Genomic DNA, 21,202 nt, shown 5'->3' with positions numbered 1-21,202 from the left:
AAACAGTGCTAATAGAATAGCATTAGTAGAGGCCTAAGTTAGTGTCTTTTTAAAGTAAAATTCCCATGTGACCCTGATGTGCACTCATAATACCAAAAAGAGCCCTCTTACACATCTCCCCCCACGCTGTAGGAACTTAGCCAAGCAAGGTGGTTGGCCCTCAGTGGTGGCCGTCTCTTTGAGACTGATAGACAAACAGCAGTAAAACTGTTAGCAAGACTGACAGCTGGTATATACTTACTTGGCTATACCAGTTGTTAAAGTTATAAAATACCTGTACGAGTTAATAAAGACCTGCTGGCTTAAGTTTCTTCAGTATTTCTTTCCAATGCCCAAGACACCCTGGCCATTTCTTTAGGATTCCACCAATCTCCCCTCAGTCCAGCAAAATGAGTTAGTTAATGTCTGTCTCATCTCTGGGAGTTGGGGGCTGCTCAAGGACTCTGCGCCAGCACTGCAGGCCCTAGATTGGTGGATGCTACCTTTGGCCTCATGGTTCCTTGACCTAGAGGAGGGATTACTTCCTAAGGCACTCCCATCACTACCACGGCCACGTCCTACATCACAGATCCATTGGCTTCCAAAAGACCTTAAAGTCATTTCATCCAACCACCTCGTTTTACTGAAGAAATCGAGTCCCAGAGAGTCAGGCAGCCAGTTTGTAGCCAATTTAGAAACAAAACTCAGATCTTCTAACTTAGTACTGTTTTTGTTACATCTTCTTGTGTTCTTTTCCTGAACTATGAAATGGCGATTAATATCTTTATGCCTCACAAAGTTTAGTTTAAAAAAAAGATACCTAATATTTTATGTATGTCTTATAATCTGCAAAAAAAACACTCTGTATACATTCTCATGTGATCCCCACAAGAACCTGTGAGAGGTAGTAGGCTCTGAGGCAGTGAGTGGGGTGCCCAGCATAACAAAGCTACTGTGAATGGGAAAGTCTGTATCTCTGTAGCTTGGAAAACTATAAACTCTTTTGTAAATGTAAGATAATATACCATGTGGCATTACTTGCTATTAGCTTGCGGTATTTTGCAGTTCAGGATTTAGTGACATTGAAAGTAATAACTTTGTTCAAGTGCAAGTGATGCAGTGTGTGTGTGTGTATATATATATATATATTTTTTTTTTTTTTTTTACTTTGACAGTGTGCCAATTGCACAGACTTTGGTTCAGCATTGAAACAGAAGTCGGTTGCTTCGAAGTATATTTTTAAAATGAGAGAATCCAAATTTGTAATTAGCTTTACAATGATAGTTGTACAGTTTGAGTATCCAAGGAGTGTCTGGTAATCATTTGCATTATTAATGGTGGTTTGTTTTCTGTATTTCCCCTGAAGCAGTTAGGCCCTTTGGAAAAAACAAAGTATACTCTTTGAGGGGTTATTTCTTCTATTACCATTTTATTTTTCACACCCTGTAGCTCTGGTCTGCTTAAAAACTTAGTCATATACCTGAATGTGGCAAAGAAAAGTCATTTATAAGCTATTCTACCTGCGTTGACACCTAATTATCAGGAAAACGATGCTTAAATTATGAAGTAAAGCCACAGTGAAGGAAATGGTCCACTTCTCTTTGGTCTTTTGATCATTTTGATAGAAACAGTCCTTATTTTTAGAAAAGATTGTTGGGAAAGATCAATTTAAATCACTCCCAAAATAAGATTGAAATTTTTTACACCCACCCCCGACTCCTCAAACCATAACCATCTTATAGTATTAGTGGGTGCAGAAATTGAGTTTATACATAAGTGAAAGAGTGAGGTTATTTCATTTAATACAACAAACAAACATCACTTCAGTTTGCTTTTATTAGCATATGAAAATTGTGGCATTCTCTATACCAATTATCTTGTAAGGTTAAATATACATAAAGGGGAAAGAGAAAGAGAGATTATTAGAAAAAGCTATAAGTCTAAAAGAACCTGGGGCTATAAGACCTGCTTTAGCATTCCTAAATCGTAGCTACATTTGGGAAGAATGTGTTTGTATGTTTCTTTTTTCAAGTGTGTATTTTATCTGTGTCTTCATGTCTTTCTCCATGTATAACCTGTTTTGTGTTATATAACACTCTTACCTCACACTTCTCTATTGTGCTCACTCAAAGAGCTATAGCCTTCCCAGTGTCAATATAGGACTTTCAAAGGGTTTACTGTTGTCTAGAATTTTCTTAGACTTTCTCTGCTTCGTTTAGTTGCTATAGATGGTACTGACCAAAGAGTGGAAAGATCAAGCTTGTGATATATAGCTAGACAAGGAGTCAACATAGTAATGAGACACTAGGCTTGAATAGATCTTTGAAATTCTGAAGCCCAAATTCCTACAAACTTATTGGGGAATAAGTGAGCACATACTTTCAAACTTGCCAGCCACCGGTTTTGATACCAATGCACTTGGTGTTAAATGAGATAATACATACAAGGACCTGGCATTGGAGTGGACACACTGTAATCATGCATAAGGGTTAGCCATTATTATTAGCTATTCTGATTTGATTTTGTCTTCACATCTTTTTCTGCTTTTTGATGCCATCCTGAGGAACAGCAAAATGTCCAAGAAATAGGAAAACACCAGAAGGAAGGGAAATACAAGGCCTCACTACTCTAGAAGCTGAATTATCAACCCACAAATAATCAGTGATTTTTCTTCCCATGATGTTATGGGAATTATTTCTGAATTCTCTCACATGCTTTTCCATGTGAAGACCCCATGGACAAGTCACTGCTCCCCCACTGTCCATATCTAACTCAGTCTGGCCTAATGAGGGTCATTTGATGGTAAACTTAAATTAACTCCATTTCTCTCTTGCTATGTCAAAAACAGCAAGCTGTTCACTGTCTTCTGTGTAAGGAAAACAAAAATAAAATATCTTACATTTGGTCATCATTGATTAGAATTTTGTTAAGTTGCGTGAGGAGCAAGTGTATTTTTCTCTGTCTATGATAAGGTTCATAATTAACCAGGCATTCATGCTGCTGGAAAAAAATATAAATTGGTGCAACCTTTCTAGAAAATCAAGACTCTCAAAGTTTATGCCCTTTCATGCAATAATTCCTTTTCTAGGAACCTGCATAAGAAAATTTTCAGAAATTCAGACAATCTGATATTCAGAAATGTCGCCTAAAATGTTATTTACAATAACAAAGAAAAAAACAATCTGCAATTCCAAAAATGAGGGAAATAAATACATAAGATGTATTTCTATGGGGTATAATACACATGAACATTAAAAAGCATGTTTTAATAATTTTTAATAACTTGGGGAAATACTCATACTCATATAACTCACATTTTATTTCAGAATTGAATGAAAAAAGTAGAAGCAATACTTTGAGTATATGCTTGTATCTGAAAAGAATACTGGCCCACAATCCCTTATCTCTAATTCTAAATGCAAAAGTTTTCAGAAATCAAAAGGGGTTTTGTTTTGTTCTATTTTTAGTAACTTCTTTGGTAGGAAAACCTGGCGTGAACAAATGTGAGGCTCTATTTTACCCCCACTTAATAAGAATATGCATCTATTTTTGTACACAAATATTTAATGTTTAATATTTAATATAGGGTGCTGCTCCATACTCTCACAAGATACTAATGTAATAAATGGTAGCTGCATTGTAATACTCTCTAAAATCCAAAAAATTCTCAATTCTGAGACATATCTGGCCCCAAGAGTTTTGGTGAAGGAGTTTCGGACCCATACAACAAAACATCATTAGTGATTTATTGGTGTCAAGGTTACCATTGATCTTAATTTTTTTTCTTTATTTTTCTGTATGTTTCAAATGTTCTACAATAAGCATGTATTAAGTTATCTGAAAAAATAAATATTAATTTTAAAACGAAACACATTTGAGGCATCAGGGAATCATCTCATTTCGGTCAGAATTCTTAAATCATTTGCTTCCTGAATCTGTTCTATTTACAATGGCCACATGTGTCTTCTAAACCAAGGTGTTCTGATTTGCTGACAGAAAACATGAGATGAAATATAGAAGGTGATAATCTACTGGACATGGGCCTATCTCCTAGGCTGCATTTGGATTCAGGAGAGCCCCTCGTGAGGGCTGCTCACCTAAAGGAGATACCTCAAGGAATAGGGCTTCTAGTAGGCAGAGCCCAGGCATTTCTACCATGGGCTATAGTGTCTTATTCTGTTCATGAGGATTGGTCAAGAGGCCGACAGCCAGAGGCACAGACAGTTGTGTGAGATCATAACAAGCAGAACGGAGTATGGCGAGATAGCAGGAGAGAGGGGGAAACATTCACATGCATACTTTCATCTGCTAATGGACAACTTTTCCTTCCCAATTAGGTGGACACTCACTGACCTGTCACAAGGTTGCCCCACAACACTTTGGGGTCCATGTCTGAATGGATTGCCGGAGCCTCCTCATCTCTCCCTTTGCCCAGTTCCCTGCATCCTAAGACTCGAAGCCAGCACAGGACCTGGAAAAATTACATGTAAGTTTTGACCAGGGTTTATTTTCCTTAATTAAACAATGATAAATATTTTCTTAGGTGATAGTGACAAATAGCCCAAGCACACATGAATTCCTTTTTTTTTTAACAAAGGAGCTGGAGAGTTATCATCGAGCAAAGGTTGGAATCTGTATATTGGTGGCTCCTTAACTCAGTGGCTCTTAAATTTCAGCTTGAATCAGAATCACCTAGAGGGCTTGTTGAAGTACAGCTTGCTGGGCCTCAAGCCCAGATTTCTGATTCAGTAGATTTGGTACAGGCTAGGAATTTGCTTTTCTAACAAGTTTCCAAATGAGGCTGATGCAGCTGGTCCAGGGACCCCAATTTGAGAATCACTGCTTTAACTCATGTGCTTGAAAAGATGAAAAAGGTAGAAAACTGTATATACTTGAGTAATAAATAGCATTAAATTAAGAAATTTAATGCTTTGCTTAATACACTGACTTATGTCTCAGAAAAGAGTTTTAAGGTTCACTTAGCACCTTCACATTTGGAAGTCCAGCCCAGTAGATGCCATTATTCCGTGCCAGCTTTACCCCAGAGCTGCTAGTACCAGCCATTCTTTGCCCCTGGTTTTCAACAAGTGTGACTAATAGTGCTGTTATTAGGCTAAAACAACAGCTACAGTCCTTTTGCAGGTGTGCTCATCATGGTTTTAGACACACTCAAAAGAGAAAATCTTTTTTCCCCTGAGTTGGGAAATACATTGTTCCCTTTCAGAGTGAGTCATCATAGCATTATCCCTCCCCTCACACACTTAAATGTGATTTGATTTACAAAACACATGTGAGACAGAAAGGCAAACATCACATGTTCTCACTTACTCATGGGATCTAAAAGTCAAAACACTTGAACTCCTGGACATAGAGAGTAGGAGGGATAGCTACCATAGGCCAGGAAGGGTAGTGGGGGTTGGGGGCAGGCCATGGAGGCGGGATGGTTAATAGGTACAAAAAAATAATAGAATGAATATGGCCTACTATTTGATAGTACAGTAGAGTGACTATAGTCAATAATAACTTACATTTTGTAATAAAGAGTGTAATTGGATTGTTTGTAACTCAAAGGATAAATGCTTGAGGGGATGGATACCCCATTCTCCATGATGTGCTCATTTTATATTGCATGCCTCTATCAAAACATCTCATGTACTCCACAAATATACACACCTACTGTATATCCACAAAAGTTAAAAATAAAAAAACAAAACACACATGGGAAGGGAAGCACACCTCCAATGAGTAACCCAAGCCAGCAAGTCCAGGTTTTGTGAGATTCTAAGTTCTCAAGACTGAAAAACTTTGCGAATCATTGTGTTGTGGTGTTAGCTTTCGAACAGGCCCATTGTCTAACTGCTGAGGACAAGAACAATTTATTCCACATTAATAGAAAAAAGTAGAAGAGTTTGACTAAACAAATGCACATTTGGACACATGTAAGCGTACATACAAATGTACATGTGTACCTGTGAATAGATATATGCATTGTATGTTTCTGAGCTTTGACTAGGAATTTGAAACAGCATTTTTTCTTTTGTTTCATTGAGTCAATGTGAGTGTAAAAATAGTATGAGTGATACTGTCCAGGAAACATTTGAGAAATTTCTGCGCATTTTAAATCTGTGGATAAGCACTGTGATTTATAACATTTTGCTTGGATATGGTAGATGTTATCATTCAGAGTAGCACTTAGGATTTACATTTCTCTTATTATAACTCTCTGGAGTTGAGAATAATCACTGTTAATAAAGCAATTGCCAAGCAAAGAAAGAACATATGTATTGCCTCAACATTAATAGAGTCAAAAATCCTGGAGATAGACTTAAATGTACAGCAGGTGTATGTTAAAATGTTTAAAATAAAACCCACAATATCAGAAAAATAAGACAAAAACCAGTAAGTGTTAAAAGTGATCTATAATCGAATTAACCCAGAGGTGCCTTCTGGGGGCTGCCCAAAGGGTAACAGGGCTAGGATTTGGACTGATAGAGTTGTGAGTGATGTAATTATTATTACTCCACCCTCAAAAATATACCATCTCCAACAAGCACTAGTTACTCTGCACTGCATTCCTGGAAGGAAGGTTATCAGTTTATGAGACATCTTCATAAAGTGGAAGAAGGAGGTTGGATCAAATGCCCCTTAGCGCCCTCTCCTGCTCTGCCACTCTGCAGATCTCCACGTTTACACATCCAGTGTTCCTGTGGGATGACCTTTACTGTCAGTCAGTTTCCTGTCTACAGGTCAGGAAGGAAAGAAGTTGTCATGACTGCTTAGGTGAATCATGGCTTCAGGCTCCTGCTGGATCTGGCAGGACCTGCCTGGATCACTCCCCATGTCTTTGGACAGAGCGTTCAGTCACTGAGTGAGTAGGGTGCCTATAAAACTGAATCTTGTGGGGCAGAGGGCGACAGGGGGCATGTGGGAAACTTCTATACTTTCTGCTCAGTTTTACTGTGAACCTAAAACTGCTCTTTAAGATAAAGTTTATATATTTTAAAAAGTAAATACTAAACAGTATGACAGTTCCTCAAAAAAAATTAAACAGGATTACCAAGTGATCCAGCAATTCCACTTCTGGGTATATACCAAAAAAAGTGAAAGTAGGGAATTGAGCAGATAGATGTGTGTACACCCATGTTCATAGCAGCATTATTCACAGTAGCCAGAGGTGGATGCAACCCAGGTGTCCATCTACAGATGAATGGATAAACAAAATGTGGTGTATATTAATACATACAATGGAATATTATTCAGCCTTTAAAAAGATGAAATTCTGACACACGCTAACCACGTGGAGGAACCCTGAAGATGCTAAGTGAAATAATCCAGCCACAAAAAGGCAAATATTAAATATCTCATATATATGAGATACCTAGAACTGTCAGATTTACAGAGTCAGAAAGTAGAATGGTGGTTGCCAGGGGATGGGAGGATGGAAAAATTGAAAGTTGTTGTTCAATGGATATTAAGTATCAGTTTGGGAAGGTTGGAGAGTTCCGGAGATGAATGATGATGATAGTTGCACAACAATGTGAATGTATTTAATGCCACTGAAATGCACACTTAAAAATGGGTAAAAATGGTAAATTTTACGTTGTATATATTTTACCATAATTTTTTAAAGCTTTCCTCCTAAGAATGCTGTGCAGAATCACTAGCTAGTGCTTGATAGGGATGCTGCAGTTTGTGAGGGTGCAGGAGGAACAGATCATTATGTCTCTCACACCTCCCTCATCCCTGTTACCCTTTGGGCAGCCTTTAGAAGACAACAAAGGTAAGGGATCCACTGAATGGTATATACTTCAGTCCCAGGAATGAGTTTCCTATCAGAGTAAAGACACAGTTGTCAGAAGCCATCAAGGGAATTTGCCTTAAACAACTGTGGTCTCTACTAAAATGCCATTTACACATCTAGAAGACCTGCTTCACTGGGGTGAAGGAAAGCGTGAGCCACCCATGCTCCAGCAGTGGGGCTGCTCCATTTCCTCTAGATGGGTGTTTGTAAACCAGTGCATGCACAGAGCATGGAGAGAGTCACGGAGCTGTGTGCCTGACTGTGGCTTCTGAAAGGTCTTAATCAGCAGAGGTGGACATGGAGGCAGGAACCAGGGAATGCAGTCTTCCCGTAGATTCCAGCGCGGTAGAAAATGAAAGCTGTGAGAGGAAATCCACAGCAGATAGTTCTCCCGCTGTAGGGCCTGTGATTATTATGATGCCTGTTTTACATTCTCCAGGTGAAGCAGCATTTATCCCCCGTCACCAAATCTCTGTACTGATGGGTATTATTGTACCCGTAAGTCACAGACAGGTTAGTGAGTGGCCGGTAGTCCTGTGAGGAACACACAGGATGGAACTCACTAGGTTAGTCCATTGTACCCTACTTTTTTTGGCTTTTGTGTTTTATTCTACATTTCTAGAAATTTGGCCTTGAAGAACAATCAACAGTTTTATGGGGCCCAGTAGCCATACTTTATTCAGGTCATCTTCACTACCTTTACCCTCTACCCCTAGGGCTGACCAGGGGTTAGAATTCCTGAAGAGCCATATATAAGGATCCATGGTTTCAAAAAGTTCACAAACTGCTATCCTAAATTATCCTACTATCTCCTTAAGATACCAGTATATATATAGTCTGTTACAGAGGCCCTATAGCAGAACCATTATATATAATTTTGCTTAAGGAAAAGGTGTAACTGAAAAGAGATAAAATGAATTTGTTAAAGTACAATATATAAAAATTAGTCCACTCATTCTCATGCCAGACTTCCCAAACCTGCTTAGAAAGAAACTCTTCATGATTTTCACTTAGGTATTGGAAAACAGGGCAAAGGAAAAGAGGTTTCTGAGTCAGTTGCCATGGGGAGCTGCAGAGATACCAAAAAAAAACTGGAATTAAAGGTTTTTGTAGAGGAGAAAATTCAGGTCAGCAAGTCTAAGGGAGAGGAAGGTACGGGCTTATTCATCTTTGACATCCACCCTAAGCTTGAGTTGAAAGGGCGTGGATATGGAATCTAATAAAAATAAATTCCCGCCCCCCCATGAGTTCATAGACCAGAATTTTTGGATAGACACACTGACACAGATTTTCCACAGAGAAAAGCATCAAACCAGCAGTCACCGAGACAAAATGACATAAAGTAGAGAAGACCAACAAAGACAGACCCTAGTGGGATCTCCTTGTGTCCTTGTCTCGTCATTCGCAGGAATCAGATGTGCCTGGTTCCAGACATTGAATTTGTGTTTACTGATGGCTTTGCTACCTGGAACCCAACTAGCCAGAACCCTGAATTAGCTAACCTTCATACTTCCCCACCCCCCTCCCCTTCCCTCCCACACACCCCACCCTACCGCACACACCACACTTCCCTTTTTCAGCGATGAAGAAAACAAGATAGCTTTGGTTTTGAGTAAAGGTGGGGTATAAACCCTGGAGGATACTTGTAACTAATCACACTGACCTGCTGAATCATTGAGAATGGTTAGATGTTTTATAAAGAGGAAAAGAAACTGCTTTGGAAAACCTTCAACAAAAAGCATTTTCTAGTTGTCAATTAACCAGAAAATCAAAATAATAAAAAATATTCTTGTCCTCAAATAGGCTCACTAAGGTTTTAGTGTACCTATTTCCATGCTTTAATAATAATCTAAAAATGTTGACTGAGGATAGAACAACATACCATTCATTTTTATTCTTCTCGAGAAACTGCAAGTTTTGGCTTTTACCACCTTTCCAGTGCCAGAGGTTAAATGTTAAATGTTCTGTTTATGTTAAGCACTGTAAAAGTTGTGATATTACTGGTTTTAAAACTAATATATGAAATCATTTTATGAACCTATGTATTTAGCTCCTATAGTCATTGGGAACCAACGGCATACTTTTGAAGCCAATTCTGTTTCTTTTTTAAAAATAAAAAGAACCTATGATATGATTATTTGTAATATTCCATTTCAGATTCAGATTATGTTCTGCTCAAGAGATCATCAAAATTAATTTTCATTCTCTGCTAATGGTACAGAGAGGAGTGATGTTACCAGCATGGTTATATACATTAATAGATAAATCAAAAATTTCAAATGATAATTCCCTGAGTCGTGAGTCTCCAAATAATCTATGTTTTATTATAAAGCTGCCTACCCAGTGACATCAGTTGTAGCACAAATTGTTTATCAATTTATTCTAATAGTTTCCAATCTGTTGATTTTTAAGAAATTGTTTGTGTGCTCTTTTTTGGATGCACCTGTCACTAGTGAAATGATGCCTCTCTGTAAGCCCGGATTTAACCCAGGGCATTGCAGCATGTTTTTCCAAGGATGTCCCATTAGATAGATCTTGTAAGAGTGTGCGCCTGCAGCCTTGTGGCAGCTGGAAGTTGCACAGACTGTGCGTCATGAGGAGGAAAAGCACTTCTGCTCTTCTGCCCCAGAACAGTATTTACAAATCTTTTCAGGATAGCAAGATTTTTAGAGTCCTTGCGGTGCTTAATTAGAAGCTATAATCTGTTATTTCTAGCATATTTTTCCCATATTATGTGCCTTACTTGTCATCAGTTCAGTTCAGATTGGTATGCTGGGTCCTTGATTTCTTGACAGAAAGTGTCAGAAACTTATTGATGCAGTGTTCTTGATTTCTAGACAGAACCAGAATCAGAAAATAATTGTTTCCTTTTATCTAAACAGAAGTAGCTTTGTTTTCCTTATTATCAAAGTGATACATGTATTCTACATAATTTATAAAATAGCAGAAAATTGAATAAAGGTAGAGATAAATTACCTATAATCTGTCTGCCCAAATATAACCTACCTGTTAACTCATACTTTTATGTATTTTTCCAAACTTTTTTCAACTAATTAACTAATTCCAAATTTACAAGCAGTGCTCTAGACTGATTACATCCTACAAGCTGGTGGCACTTAGGAATGATGCCTTTAAGTGTCATCTTATAGGACAGTGATCTCCTTGTTGCTTTTTTTTCTCCCTTCTAATTATATTAATCAGCTCTTATAAGAACAGATACCTGTGTGGACTCACCAGTATCTTTATCAGGTGGAAATTCCTATCAACCAGTATTTTCATTTCTACCTTCTGTCAGTCAAAATGATACTGAGTGGCCCTGTAAGATCCTAGTGGGCCTCTGGAATCATAAAGGAAGATTCAGTTATGTACAAGATGGTTTTGGTGTTAGGTCAACTGAATGTGTTCTGATTATTTAGAAATTAGTAATCACTGTACTATAAGGCAATTTGGCAGAAATGGGAAAGGTTGAGTTAGCCAGATCTTCCCATTCCCCATTCACAGTCTAAACAATATGGACTCCAATCAAGTTCTGATTTTATAATTTTGGTAACAAAATTTCATTCAAATATATGCCTTCTTGTGCTGTGAACAGACTTTTCCTTTAACTTTGCATCCTTTATCCCCCTTTAAAGACGCATCTCTTTCTATTGCAGTGGTGTGATTTTGTAGCTCCTTGAGTTGTGCTGGTATCTCTGTGCTTCCCTTTGGAGAGTACTAGGCCTTCAGGTTAGGATGAATCCTAACACTTGGCCAAGGTTAGGAAGGGCTTTGAGCACTGAAAGAAAACCAAGGTAAAATTTAAGGAACTGTTAAAAGATTCATCTGAGAAATGTAGAATTGTAATCCACAAACTTTATGTCAGTAGAATAGGAAGTATTTAGTAAGCAGCTAGCTGCTAGAAGGGATTTCGTTTGTTTAAAAAAAAAAGAAAAAGTCTGTCTTTGACATTGGTTATATCTAGGTTTTATCATCCCCTGTACAGGACTCTTAAGTTCCTTGAAAGCAGTGACTTTGAGAGCATCACTTCATGTCCTCTGTGTCCTTGTATGTAATAGGAACTCAGTGTGTATTGAATTAATCTTTCTGTGGCTCTTCAGTGACAGATGAATGAATGTGCTCAATTCAGGTAACTACATTTGACCTTTTTCCTACAGCAGTTGAAGGGTGTTTGGGTAGCATCCGCGATTGTGTTGAATGCCCTGGTTGGTTACAGGTGTGGGGAAGTGGTATACAGTACTTTGATCCTCCCTTGGAGAAGGAGATGCTAATGTGGATAATGAGAATTTGGTTCTTTATCTTTAGTTTCGATTTGGCCGCCTTCCTTCACTGAGTCACGGTGCTCACTTGTTTAGTGATGGGCATGTCATTTAAGCCTGAGACTGTCCCTCAGACTGTTTATGACGTTGGATCTGAATTTCCCATTAGATGAACAGCCAGCATTTGTCATATAAATTCAAGAACACACTAAAAGTTTGTTGGCTTTGTAGTTGACATTGAGATTAACTTTCTCTAACCTAAACCAGTGAAAACTAAAATGCTTCTCACCACATAAAAGTTTTGCTTTCGCTGCGTTCAGACCCCTCCTACCTTGTCACAGCACAGTCATTTGGAGTCTGATTTGGGGGCGGTGTGGTTGTCTCAGTGGCGTATGACCCACTTTGTGTAATACTTAATTGCCTGTGTTTTTACAACACAAGTCAGAAGTTCTGACGATAGTGGACTATCACCCAAAAAAGATTTTCTGAGACATCTCATCAGAGCTGCTCGAGTACCGCGCATGAAGACGGTGTTAGCTCTGCAGGGCATGTGCTAACTACCAGATGATGAAAGAACATTTCCTCTAGTTTCTGGATAATGAGCAGGCACACAGGTAAAGATGCGTTTCTCAGAGTTGACACCTTTTGTTTCCTAATGATTCTGATGATTTTGTTGAACTAGACTTTTAAATATTAATTGTTACCTGCATATGTTTGCTGTTGTGGTTTGCAGAGGGCTCAGAGGAACAAGCATTTTAATTGGTATCCTGAGACTGTAATAACTTTTTATTAAATGTCTGGAAAGATAGTAATCAAAAAGAGACTCTCATCTTTATCTTCTCTGTGCCCCTAGCAAACATCCTCTTCATCAATTTTGTTTTTATTATTTGCCATCAAGATGGTTATCTCTAAATATCAGATGCTTCAATCCACAATGATAACCATGTGTGAATTAATGCTTGATAAGCTTCAGGTTATCAGGTGGAGAAATGTGGTTAAGGCATACAGAAAGAAAAAATGCACAGAAGGAAAGGGATAGCAAGGGGATACTGTTCCTTGGTAAGCGTGGTGCCACCGCAGACTAAAAGCAGATATAAGTCAAGTACTACTGACTTAAGTTTGGCAAAATCACTCCTCACAGCCCACTCTGTTTTAGAAATGTTTATATTTCTGATATGACTTTTGTTAATTTGAAGAACTTTTAAAATACCATCATTGTTTCAAAACAAAATGTGAAAGGTGTGGATCACCTTCCTGAATTTACAGAAAAGTTTTTGGGTACATTTCTTTGCGGAAGATTGGCTGAGATGTGGTTCACGGCAGGGTGGTGCCCGTGCCTTACAGATCACGTTGTCTGTACACTGACTGACATACAAACTTAAGAGTCTTTGAAAATGCCCATTGGTAAGTCAACATTGTTTTCCCTGAAAGTCCTGAGACAGAAAAAAAAAAATGAAAGTACAAACACTAACTGGAAAAAATGTCACACATTTTAGCCACTTTGCATCCCTTGTTAGGACAAACCCTGGGCTGGGTTTTTTACATTTGTGAAGTTGTGTGGTAGGTGGGGCAGTGTGGGTGGCCCAGAAAAAGTAGCGGTTAGAATAAGATTTTCCATTTATTGCCCTTTGTGCATGGCTAAAAATAAGAGTCATACAAATCAGAATATGTAGTGCAAGCAAAATCACTCTGTTAATTCTGAAGACTGGTTTGCCCACATCTTTGCATCTGTCTGGTAAGTGGTATATTGGGAAATAATTTGTCTCTGTTTAAATAGCAAAAGGCAACCAAGTTTTTGCGTTGTTTGTCTATACATGATAGTTTATCAGCACTTTTCTCTTCCGAAGGAAGAAAGATCCAACTTGTACATAAACAAATTGTGTTGATGGAAGGAAGAAAGAAGCATGAAACCCTTGAATCTTTTTTAAAAAGGAATTGCCTTATTTGAAATGCGGTTTTACAACATCCATCTTCTTGGCTTATTGTTAGAAAGTTCTTTCTTGTAAACTCATAGCACAGCAAGGAAAGGATATCTTAATAGTGTTGCCCTAGAGATTGGAAAACTTTTTGTGTGTTTGGATGGGGGGGGAGAAGGGACAAGGATGAGCATACGCCTGCCCTGTAGTACCTTCTGTAGACACAGATGTTGGAGGGACAGTTAACCAAGTAAAAACTCCCCTGCATCTGGCTGCTGAGTCGAATACAACCACAGTAAGTGATAACGTGTCCGTTTGTGGCTAGAAGAAACACCAAAGAGAGGCGGCGCCAGCATTCACAGGGAAATTTGTGCCTTCGCGATCCCATTGATGGTGCTGTCCCGTTCCACTGACTGAGTGGTTGTGGCATTTCCAAAGAATGAGAATGTCTGCAAGTGTTCTGAGCCTTTCAGTTTGATGCGCTTTGTAAAATGGATGAGTCAAGAGGGCAGTCATTCCAGAAGACTCTGAAAAATGAAGACTGCAAATCACATTTTTCTTTGGCATCCCCAACTGTGGCAAACAGTGTGGCACAGTGGTTACAATGAGTTGAGAGCTTTAGGAGGAAAAAAGACTCCGGATCAAATCTTAGCTTAGCTACTTGTTGACCTTGATCTGTTAACCTCTCCTAGGCCTGGGTGTCTTTATCTGAAAATGGGAACAGAAGTAGTACTGCCTACCTGAATGAGAGGGTGGTTTTGGGGATTCAGTGAGATGAAGTACATAAAGCACAAAGCCAGCACTCCACAAAATGATGTTGGTGTTATTGTCATTTGTGCAGTTACATCATAAAATGTGTTGGAGAATTTTAAAGCATTTGGGAGTTCTCCTCTATTCTTGGAGTACAAATTTTGGAATTAAATGGACAAAAGATCAGCCTCTGGTTCAGTGTTTCAGAAGAATACAGGCATTTATAGAGTGGTTTGCTTCTTCTTAGGTTACTAATCCCATCTGGGGGATTGTTGTTTTTTTTATTTTGCTATTAGCACAATATAAGCCTCTCTTTCCTTTTAAGATTAGTGCTGTGTTGAGCATATTCAGTAATTTTTACCTTCTCCCTGTTTTTTATTTAAACATAGATTTTCAGTTCTAACATCTGTGCACGTTAATTGTAGTGCCTGCTGGTGTACATTATGAAAGAGAGTGCCAACGTTGTAATCAAGTAAGGCTAAAAAAATATTTCAGGTGGAAATGGGCAAAACTTCAGGAGCAATAGCTTCCATGGTGGTGTAATTCCTCACAGAAAATATTGCATCTGTTATAATACTGGTTACTGAACAATCTGACAGATAGACCAGATGCTGACAGGTAGAAAACAATTGCTGTTGCTTTTATTTTTATTTATTACGCTTTGCAAATTATTTTCTGTTTAATACAATGTATACCTGTCCTTCTAGAGTCCTTTTCCACCCATCAAAGTTTTGCGTTATAAAGTATATTGTGTATTTCACAATACAAAGTCATAATTGTGGACATAACTTTTTGTTAGCCTTCAGGATTAGATGCTAAGACTTCAAATCAGTCTCCCTTTAACCTCCTCCAGGACTTTCCTAGAATGCTGTTTCTTCATTTATCAAAGTTAAAGAGAAGGTATGACTGTACCTTAACTTTGCCTCACCTGAGACCTGACAAGAAGTGATGAATTAAACCTGTAAGCTAAAGAATTAAAATATGTGACAGATATAAAACAGTGGTGGCTTAGTTTTCTCAATTGTTGTATTTTGCTGGGTTGTTTTTAAATCCTCTTCAAATTTTCCTGTTCTTAGTCTGTCTACCATCTCTGCCCCAGGTACAACTTGTGACTTATAATTTATATATTAGTATTCTCATCAGATTTTTGGTTTTTGTGTTAGGAACCATCAGTCTGGAATAAAGACAATTCTCAGGTCAACTCTGCCAGGGAAATCTGTCTTGTATTAAAATGATACCAGCTCAGCTTCCTCCAGTGTCTCCCGAAAATGCTGCTTTCTCCACTTTTCTCTGTTAACGAAATGGAAGAATGCTTTTCAGGCCGAGCCAATCATTCTAGGTGACTTTCAAAGTTCCTGGCATTGCAGATACAGCTTCTGTTCCCTCTACACACTCATATATTCCCCATTATCTTCGCCATCCCTCTTGCCCTTTGCCATAGACCGAAGTTTCTGTAAAAATAATAGGTGAGAGAAGGTGATAAATTAGACTCTGGCTGTGATTCCCTCCCACACCTTCATAAGGAATGACAGATTCTGAAATGCATCCTGTGGATACACCGTGTCCTCCTTCCTGCAAAACTGCCAGTTTTAACTTATCCTTCATGTGCAGTTTGAGGGTACTGGCCAGGCGGGGCTCATTATTCCTTTGGTTGAATAGTGTAAAGTATTTGCAATGGAGATTTTCTCTAATGATGTATTGTAAGTGCATGTCCGCATTGCTGGTTTAATGCACTCGGTCACAGAATGCTTTAAAGTTTATTGCTAATGGATGAATCCTCCAGAAAACGGGAATTTTCAACAAGATTGACATTTGGAGTGCGAAATATAAATCTAATGAGAGTATTTTAACCCAGGTTTGTAATTAGGGCTGAGTGGAGTGAATGTGTACATGCACACCAGAGAAGGGCACAGAGGAAGGTGAAATTGCATGCTCTCCTCTGAATGAGGGATGAAGGCCGATGGATCAGTGTCAGGCCACGACACGGTGAAGTATAAACGATACTGTCACCAAGTACTGCACAGGGTACCGAGGGAATTCCACTCTAGTAAATTACATTACTTAGACAGACCTGAAGGCATTGTGTCGGAATGAGCAAAGGGAAAGGGGGCTGTTGGCACCATGCAGAAGATATTACAGTACAACTAGCTTCAGGGATGGAATTCACTAGTTTCCATTATACCTGCTTATTTTGTATTCTCCTTTGCTAATTAGTTTACAGAAAGTTACAAATGTGTACATGTGAAAGAACATCATGTCTGCTTGGAGTATGGGTTACAATGGACCATAAGGGAATAAGTGTTAGTTGATTTGTATGAACTGGTCAGTGTGAGATTCTTTTTCTTTTATTCACAGCTGGGTGATATTAGGTGTTCAGTAAAAGCTTGCCATTGTTTTATTTTCTTTTTGTGAGAATCTCACCTGCATTATGAAGATTTAATCCTCATTCGCTCAGTAACATAATGCATTTCTTTTCTACCCTTCCTTTACGTGTCTTTAAATCTCACCTATCACTGGTCTCCCCTCATTGCCTTCCATCCCTAAGGGAAACAGATTGTACTGTCACATAACATTTCATTTTGTGAAAGAACTCAAAAGTTAACAAAGGTGATTCCTAGAGTGGGACTTTTAGAGAAAAATCATTTTTTTCACTTCTTCTGTTTTCTTTTATCCCTCTGCAGCAAAGCGAGGCCACCCTTTTTGGGTTTATCTGTCTCTTACCATCTCTGGATCGTCTCTTACCATCATCTAGATCATTGCAGATGTGCTAGTCACCATTTTCCAGTTTGACTTCAAATGCTCATTCTTGAAAAAGCCAATACCAGGTGCTCTGGAATTAGTCACAGTCATTTTTTAACTAAAGAGCAAGTGTCTTCTCCTGAATGGATAGAGATCCTGAAACAATATCCATCCTTTCTTAAGTATATGTCATACTTTGTCCTTAGTGAAATAAACCTGAGAAGTATCTCTGATTAGTTAACAGAGAGAATACATAGGATTCTGAAAAATGTCTCCACAAGGCTTCCAAATGGCAGGTTTTCTGAAACAGGGTCACAGGTAGATTGCAGTGACGATAATAATATCTTGGATGTGACTTTTTTTCTTTCCAAAATAATACTCTGTTGGGGTCAGGGTATCATAATTTATTTTGTAGCCATAGTTACAGTCTTATTTTATTCATCCAATCATAAAATAGTAAAGCCAACACACTTGGAAAGCCAGGTTTGAGTGTGGACAGGAGAAGCCTTGGTTAACAAGAAGATACATCTGTTTTATGCCGGGTACCTCCACCTTAAAAACGCTTTTAGTTTATGATTCTAAAATAATATCTAAGTGTAAAAGGCATCATGTAAAATGTTTTTGTGCCATATATCATCCTCAGCATAGAAAGGCTGTGCTTACAGACTTTGCTTTATTCACTGAAGTCCTACAAAAGTCAGGGACTCTGAGCTGTGTGAGAAATGAGGGTCTCTCCCTACATAAACTCACTAAAATTTTTCCTTTTTGTATTCTGTTTACTTTAATGGTAGTGTGTGCCTTATATGTTCTTTTCGTCCATGACATCCACTGGGAAATAACATTTTGTTGTTTGCCACAACATTACACCTGTGACTTCTTTATTTCTCCTGTCCTCTTGATGCAGCATGCTGTCAAACTGTATCTTTTGAGTTGTTCTAAATTGAATCCTGGTCAAAGGGATTTAACAACATCTAAAACGGAACTAGCTTAGATTCTGTTCCATTCTGTAGGGGTTCCTTTGTTCCTGCTTACCTACCCATGTCTGTCTGTATTCTATTCTTTTTCTTAGATTAAAATTGGAAAGGGAGAAAGGGGGAGCTCCTTAGGAGAAATAGGTCTGTGGAGAATTGTGAGTACTCATTCAGAAGCTATTCTTAGTTCTAAGAAATATAATGAACTTGAGCTTTGAGTCCTACTGAATCTCCCATTAATGATCCCACCATCGCTTCCACCTCCCATCTGATTATGTTCTCCCCAAAGGCTACTGATATTTTTCCCCTAATATTCTGAATGGAGTCTCTTCCAAAGAAAGCATATCTTGAAAGGAATTGAGCCCTACTGCAGTAATAGTGTACTGGATGATTCTTAATTGTTCTATTAAGTGCTTCTGTTTTGCATTACCATAATGTCTGCTGTAGCGGAAACTTTTCTATAGACCTTGACTTGTCAGAAGTCAACCCCTTAATGTGAGCACTTCTCTTACATTATCATTATGGTGTTTCCAACTGACAACTGCTGCCACACTGCCATGGTCCCTGAGTTCCCAGCGCTTCAGAAAAAGAGACTTTTGTTCTGGCTTGTTGAGGGGAAAAAATGCAAACAACAACACTAGCTCTACCACCAGAGATCCTATAAAGACATGTTCAAATGAACAATAAAGTCATTTGTTCACATATGACATAAGGCTATAAGAATTTAAACAATAAGACCTCTTGTGAAATGTGGCAAAATATGCACCACAAACATTGTGAAGTTCTCTGTCTTGTGGAAGGCGGTTTTTACATGGGCTTCAAAAAACCATTAACTTATAAACTACCCTTTTAAAAAAGAAAAGAAAATCATTTGTTTCACTATAACGTTAAAGCAATTTCTGTTCTAAGGAAAGCTTAAATGCATTCATTTCTACAAAGTGCATGCACTATAATTTATAAAAAGCACAGTACTCCATCAGGAAATGCGGCACCTCTTCCCTCCTTCACCTGAAATGGGAAATTCCTCCGTTTTTGTCAAGTCCCTTTTTTCTTTGAATAATATTGATTTCTTCAAAATGAAAGAAAAAAATCATTTAAATCACTTAGATTCAAGACGAAGTTTTAAGGCTTGATAATAATTCTCTAAATACTTCTGACATGGGTGGAGCATGGAGAGGGAATAATCCTGCTTTGAAGGGAAATTTTAATTGAATTTGCTTTAATGTGAACCCTATCCTTTTTTGCTTTGAACCTTTAAGGAAAACTTGTTTTATTTTCAGACCTCAGCAAGGCAGAAAAATGCAGAGATTTCCTTGTCCGTTCGTGTCAGGATGTCTGGCAGCACCTTAAAATTGTCCCGATTTTGATGTTTGAAATGTGACCTCCCAGGAAAAGTGGGAGGAGAGGAGAGCATGTGTTAACTGGCCAAAGGTGTTTCATTGAGCTGACTTAGTATTAACCTCTAAAGGTTTTCAAGTATTTGCAGATGGGTGTGTACAGCATCCTTGCAGAATTCTCTTAATTGAAGAAATGTTTCATCTCGATCTCTGTTGACAGAAAAGATTGCCTACTGATAATTGCTTTGCTTAAGTGTCTGATAATATGCCAGGAATGAGAGCATTCTGTGTTAGGTCATCTTTAATTATGCATGTACCACCTGTCAGCTCTAAATCAGTACCAGATTAGATTCTCGCGGAGTCAGTTTGGGGAGGTTCAGAGGGAAAGCTGAGGTGATCTCTTTTAGAAACAACAAAAATAGACAGTAGTAAACATGCCTTCTAACCTGAAGCTTTTTAAAGGAGCCTCATCTTCATTGTTCTCGAGCAAGAATACGCCATTGGTACATCTAAAAAACGTTTGAAACCTCGCCCAAGCAGGGATAACTTACTGCGAAGATGGATGACTGTGAGCGAGGATGGTAGTACCTCCTCCCTCAGTACCATCTGTTGCATTTCCTTTTTGCTCCTTCTCATCGTTGTAAATGAGCCAGGGAAAAGCTCAGAAACATTTTTATAAGCTATGTGAGGACAGGAAATATGTTAACGATGTTAGATTTCATACATTTCAGGGGTTTTTTCAGTAGCGGGTTGGTTTTTTTTAGAAGGACAAGTGTGGGTTGGAAATAATGCTTGTTACCCTCTGTCAGCTTTTGGTAGTTTTAGTCTCACTTTTCAGGGTTGTTTGGGACTTTCTGGTGGGATGTTTAGGGTTCTTTACTGAAGGCTCTGTTCTCTCTTCTTCTATCCCTTGATAGGTTGGATTTGTGAAAGGTGTTTTTCTTTGTTCACCTGTCAGAGGCCTAAGAAAAGCCTTGAGTCACTGTGCACTTTTCACAGAGGCGGGGTTGGATGACTGAGAAGCTAAAGGCAGAGAAGGGACAGGTAAAAGAAATAACAGATGTGTGAATTATCATGTGAAGGGTTTCTCGAGCTTTGACCTGCAAAGGTGAGGCTCTGAGCCTGTCTGCTATCTAACCTGAGTTAACTGCCTTGATACGAGTTTGTGACTAACAGCCTTAGAAACAATTTGGAAATCCTAAAATATCTCATTTCAACACTGCTGGCTGGAAGCATTGAAGAGAAAAACAGATCAGCTCATAACAGGGCAAAGACCCTGGAGCACCATGGTCCAGCCCGTGGCCCTGAGTGACCTTTGGCCGCCTTTTGATACTTAGGGTACCATTTGCTTTTCTAACCTAATCAAACAGTTCACTCAAGTAGAGGTACAACCTCCAAAACGGAGAACAGTCCCCAAAACTACTTATTATAGTAACATTGCCAGTGCTTTGGC

The 21,202-nt window shown here is 38.6% G+C and overlaps 1 protein-coding gene across 8 annotated transcripts in view; it reads left to right on the top strand.

The window, feature by feature from the left end:
- BACH2 (BTB domain and CNC homolog 2) overlaps positions 1-21,202 on the top strand; it is a 367,628-nt gene that overhangs the window by 204,310 nt on the left and 142,116 nt on the right. For 6 of the 8 annotated variants that reach the window (XM_054557878.2, XM_024249013.3, XM_054557879.2 and 3 more), the window contains one exon: positions 4,317-4,465. Coding sequence is in view for 1 of the 8 variants with exons in the window: in XM_054557876.2 (XP_054413851.2) it covers positions 20,761-20,793 (33 nt within the window). In the remaining 7 variants the exon portion in view is untranslated. The other 2 variants (XM_054557883.2, XM_054557876.2) reach the window with 2 other exon arrangements.

The sequence above is a fragment of the Pongo abelii genome, chromosome 5 (genome assembly GCF_028885655.2).
Source record: "Pongo abelii isolate AG06213 chromosome 5, NHGRI_mPonAbe1-v2.0_pri, whole genome shotgun sequence".
NCBI classification, from domain to species: Eukaryota; Metazoa; Chordata; class Mammalia; order Primates; family Hominidae; genus Pongo; species Pongo abelii.
This window is presented reverse-complemented; position numbering and strand designations above follow the sequence as displayed.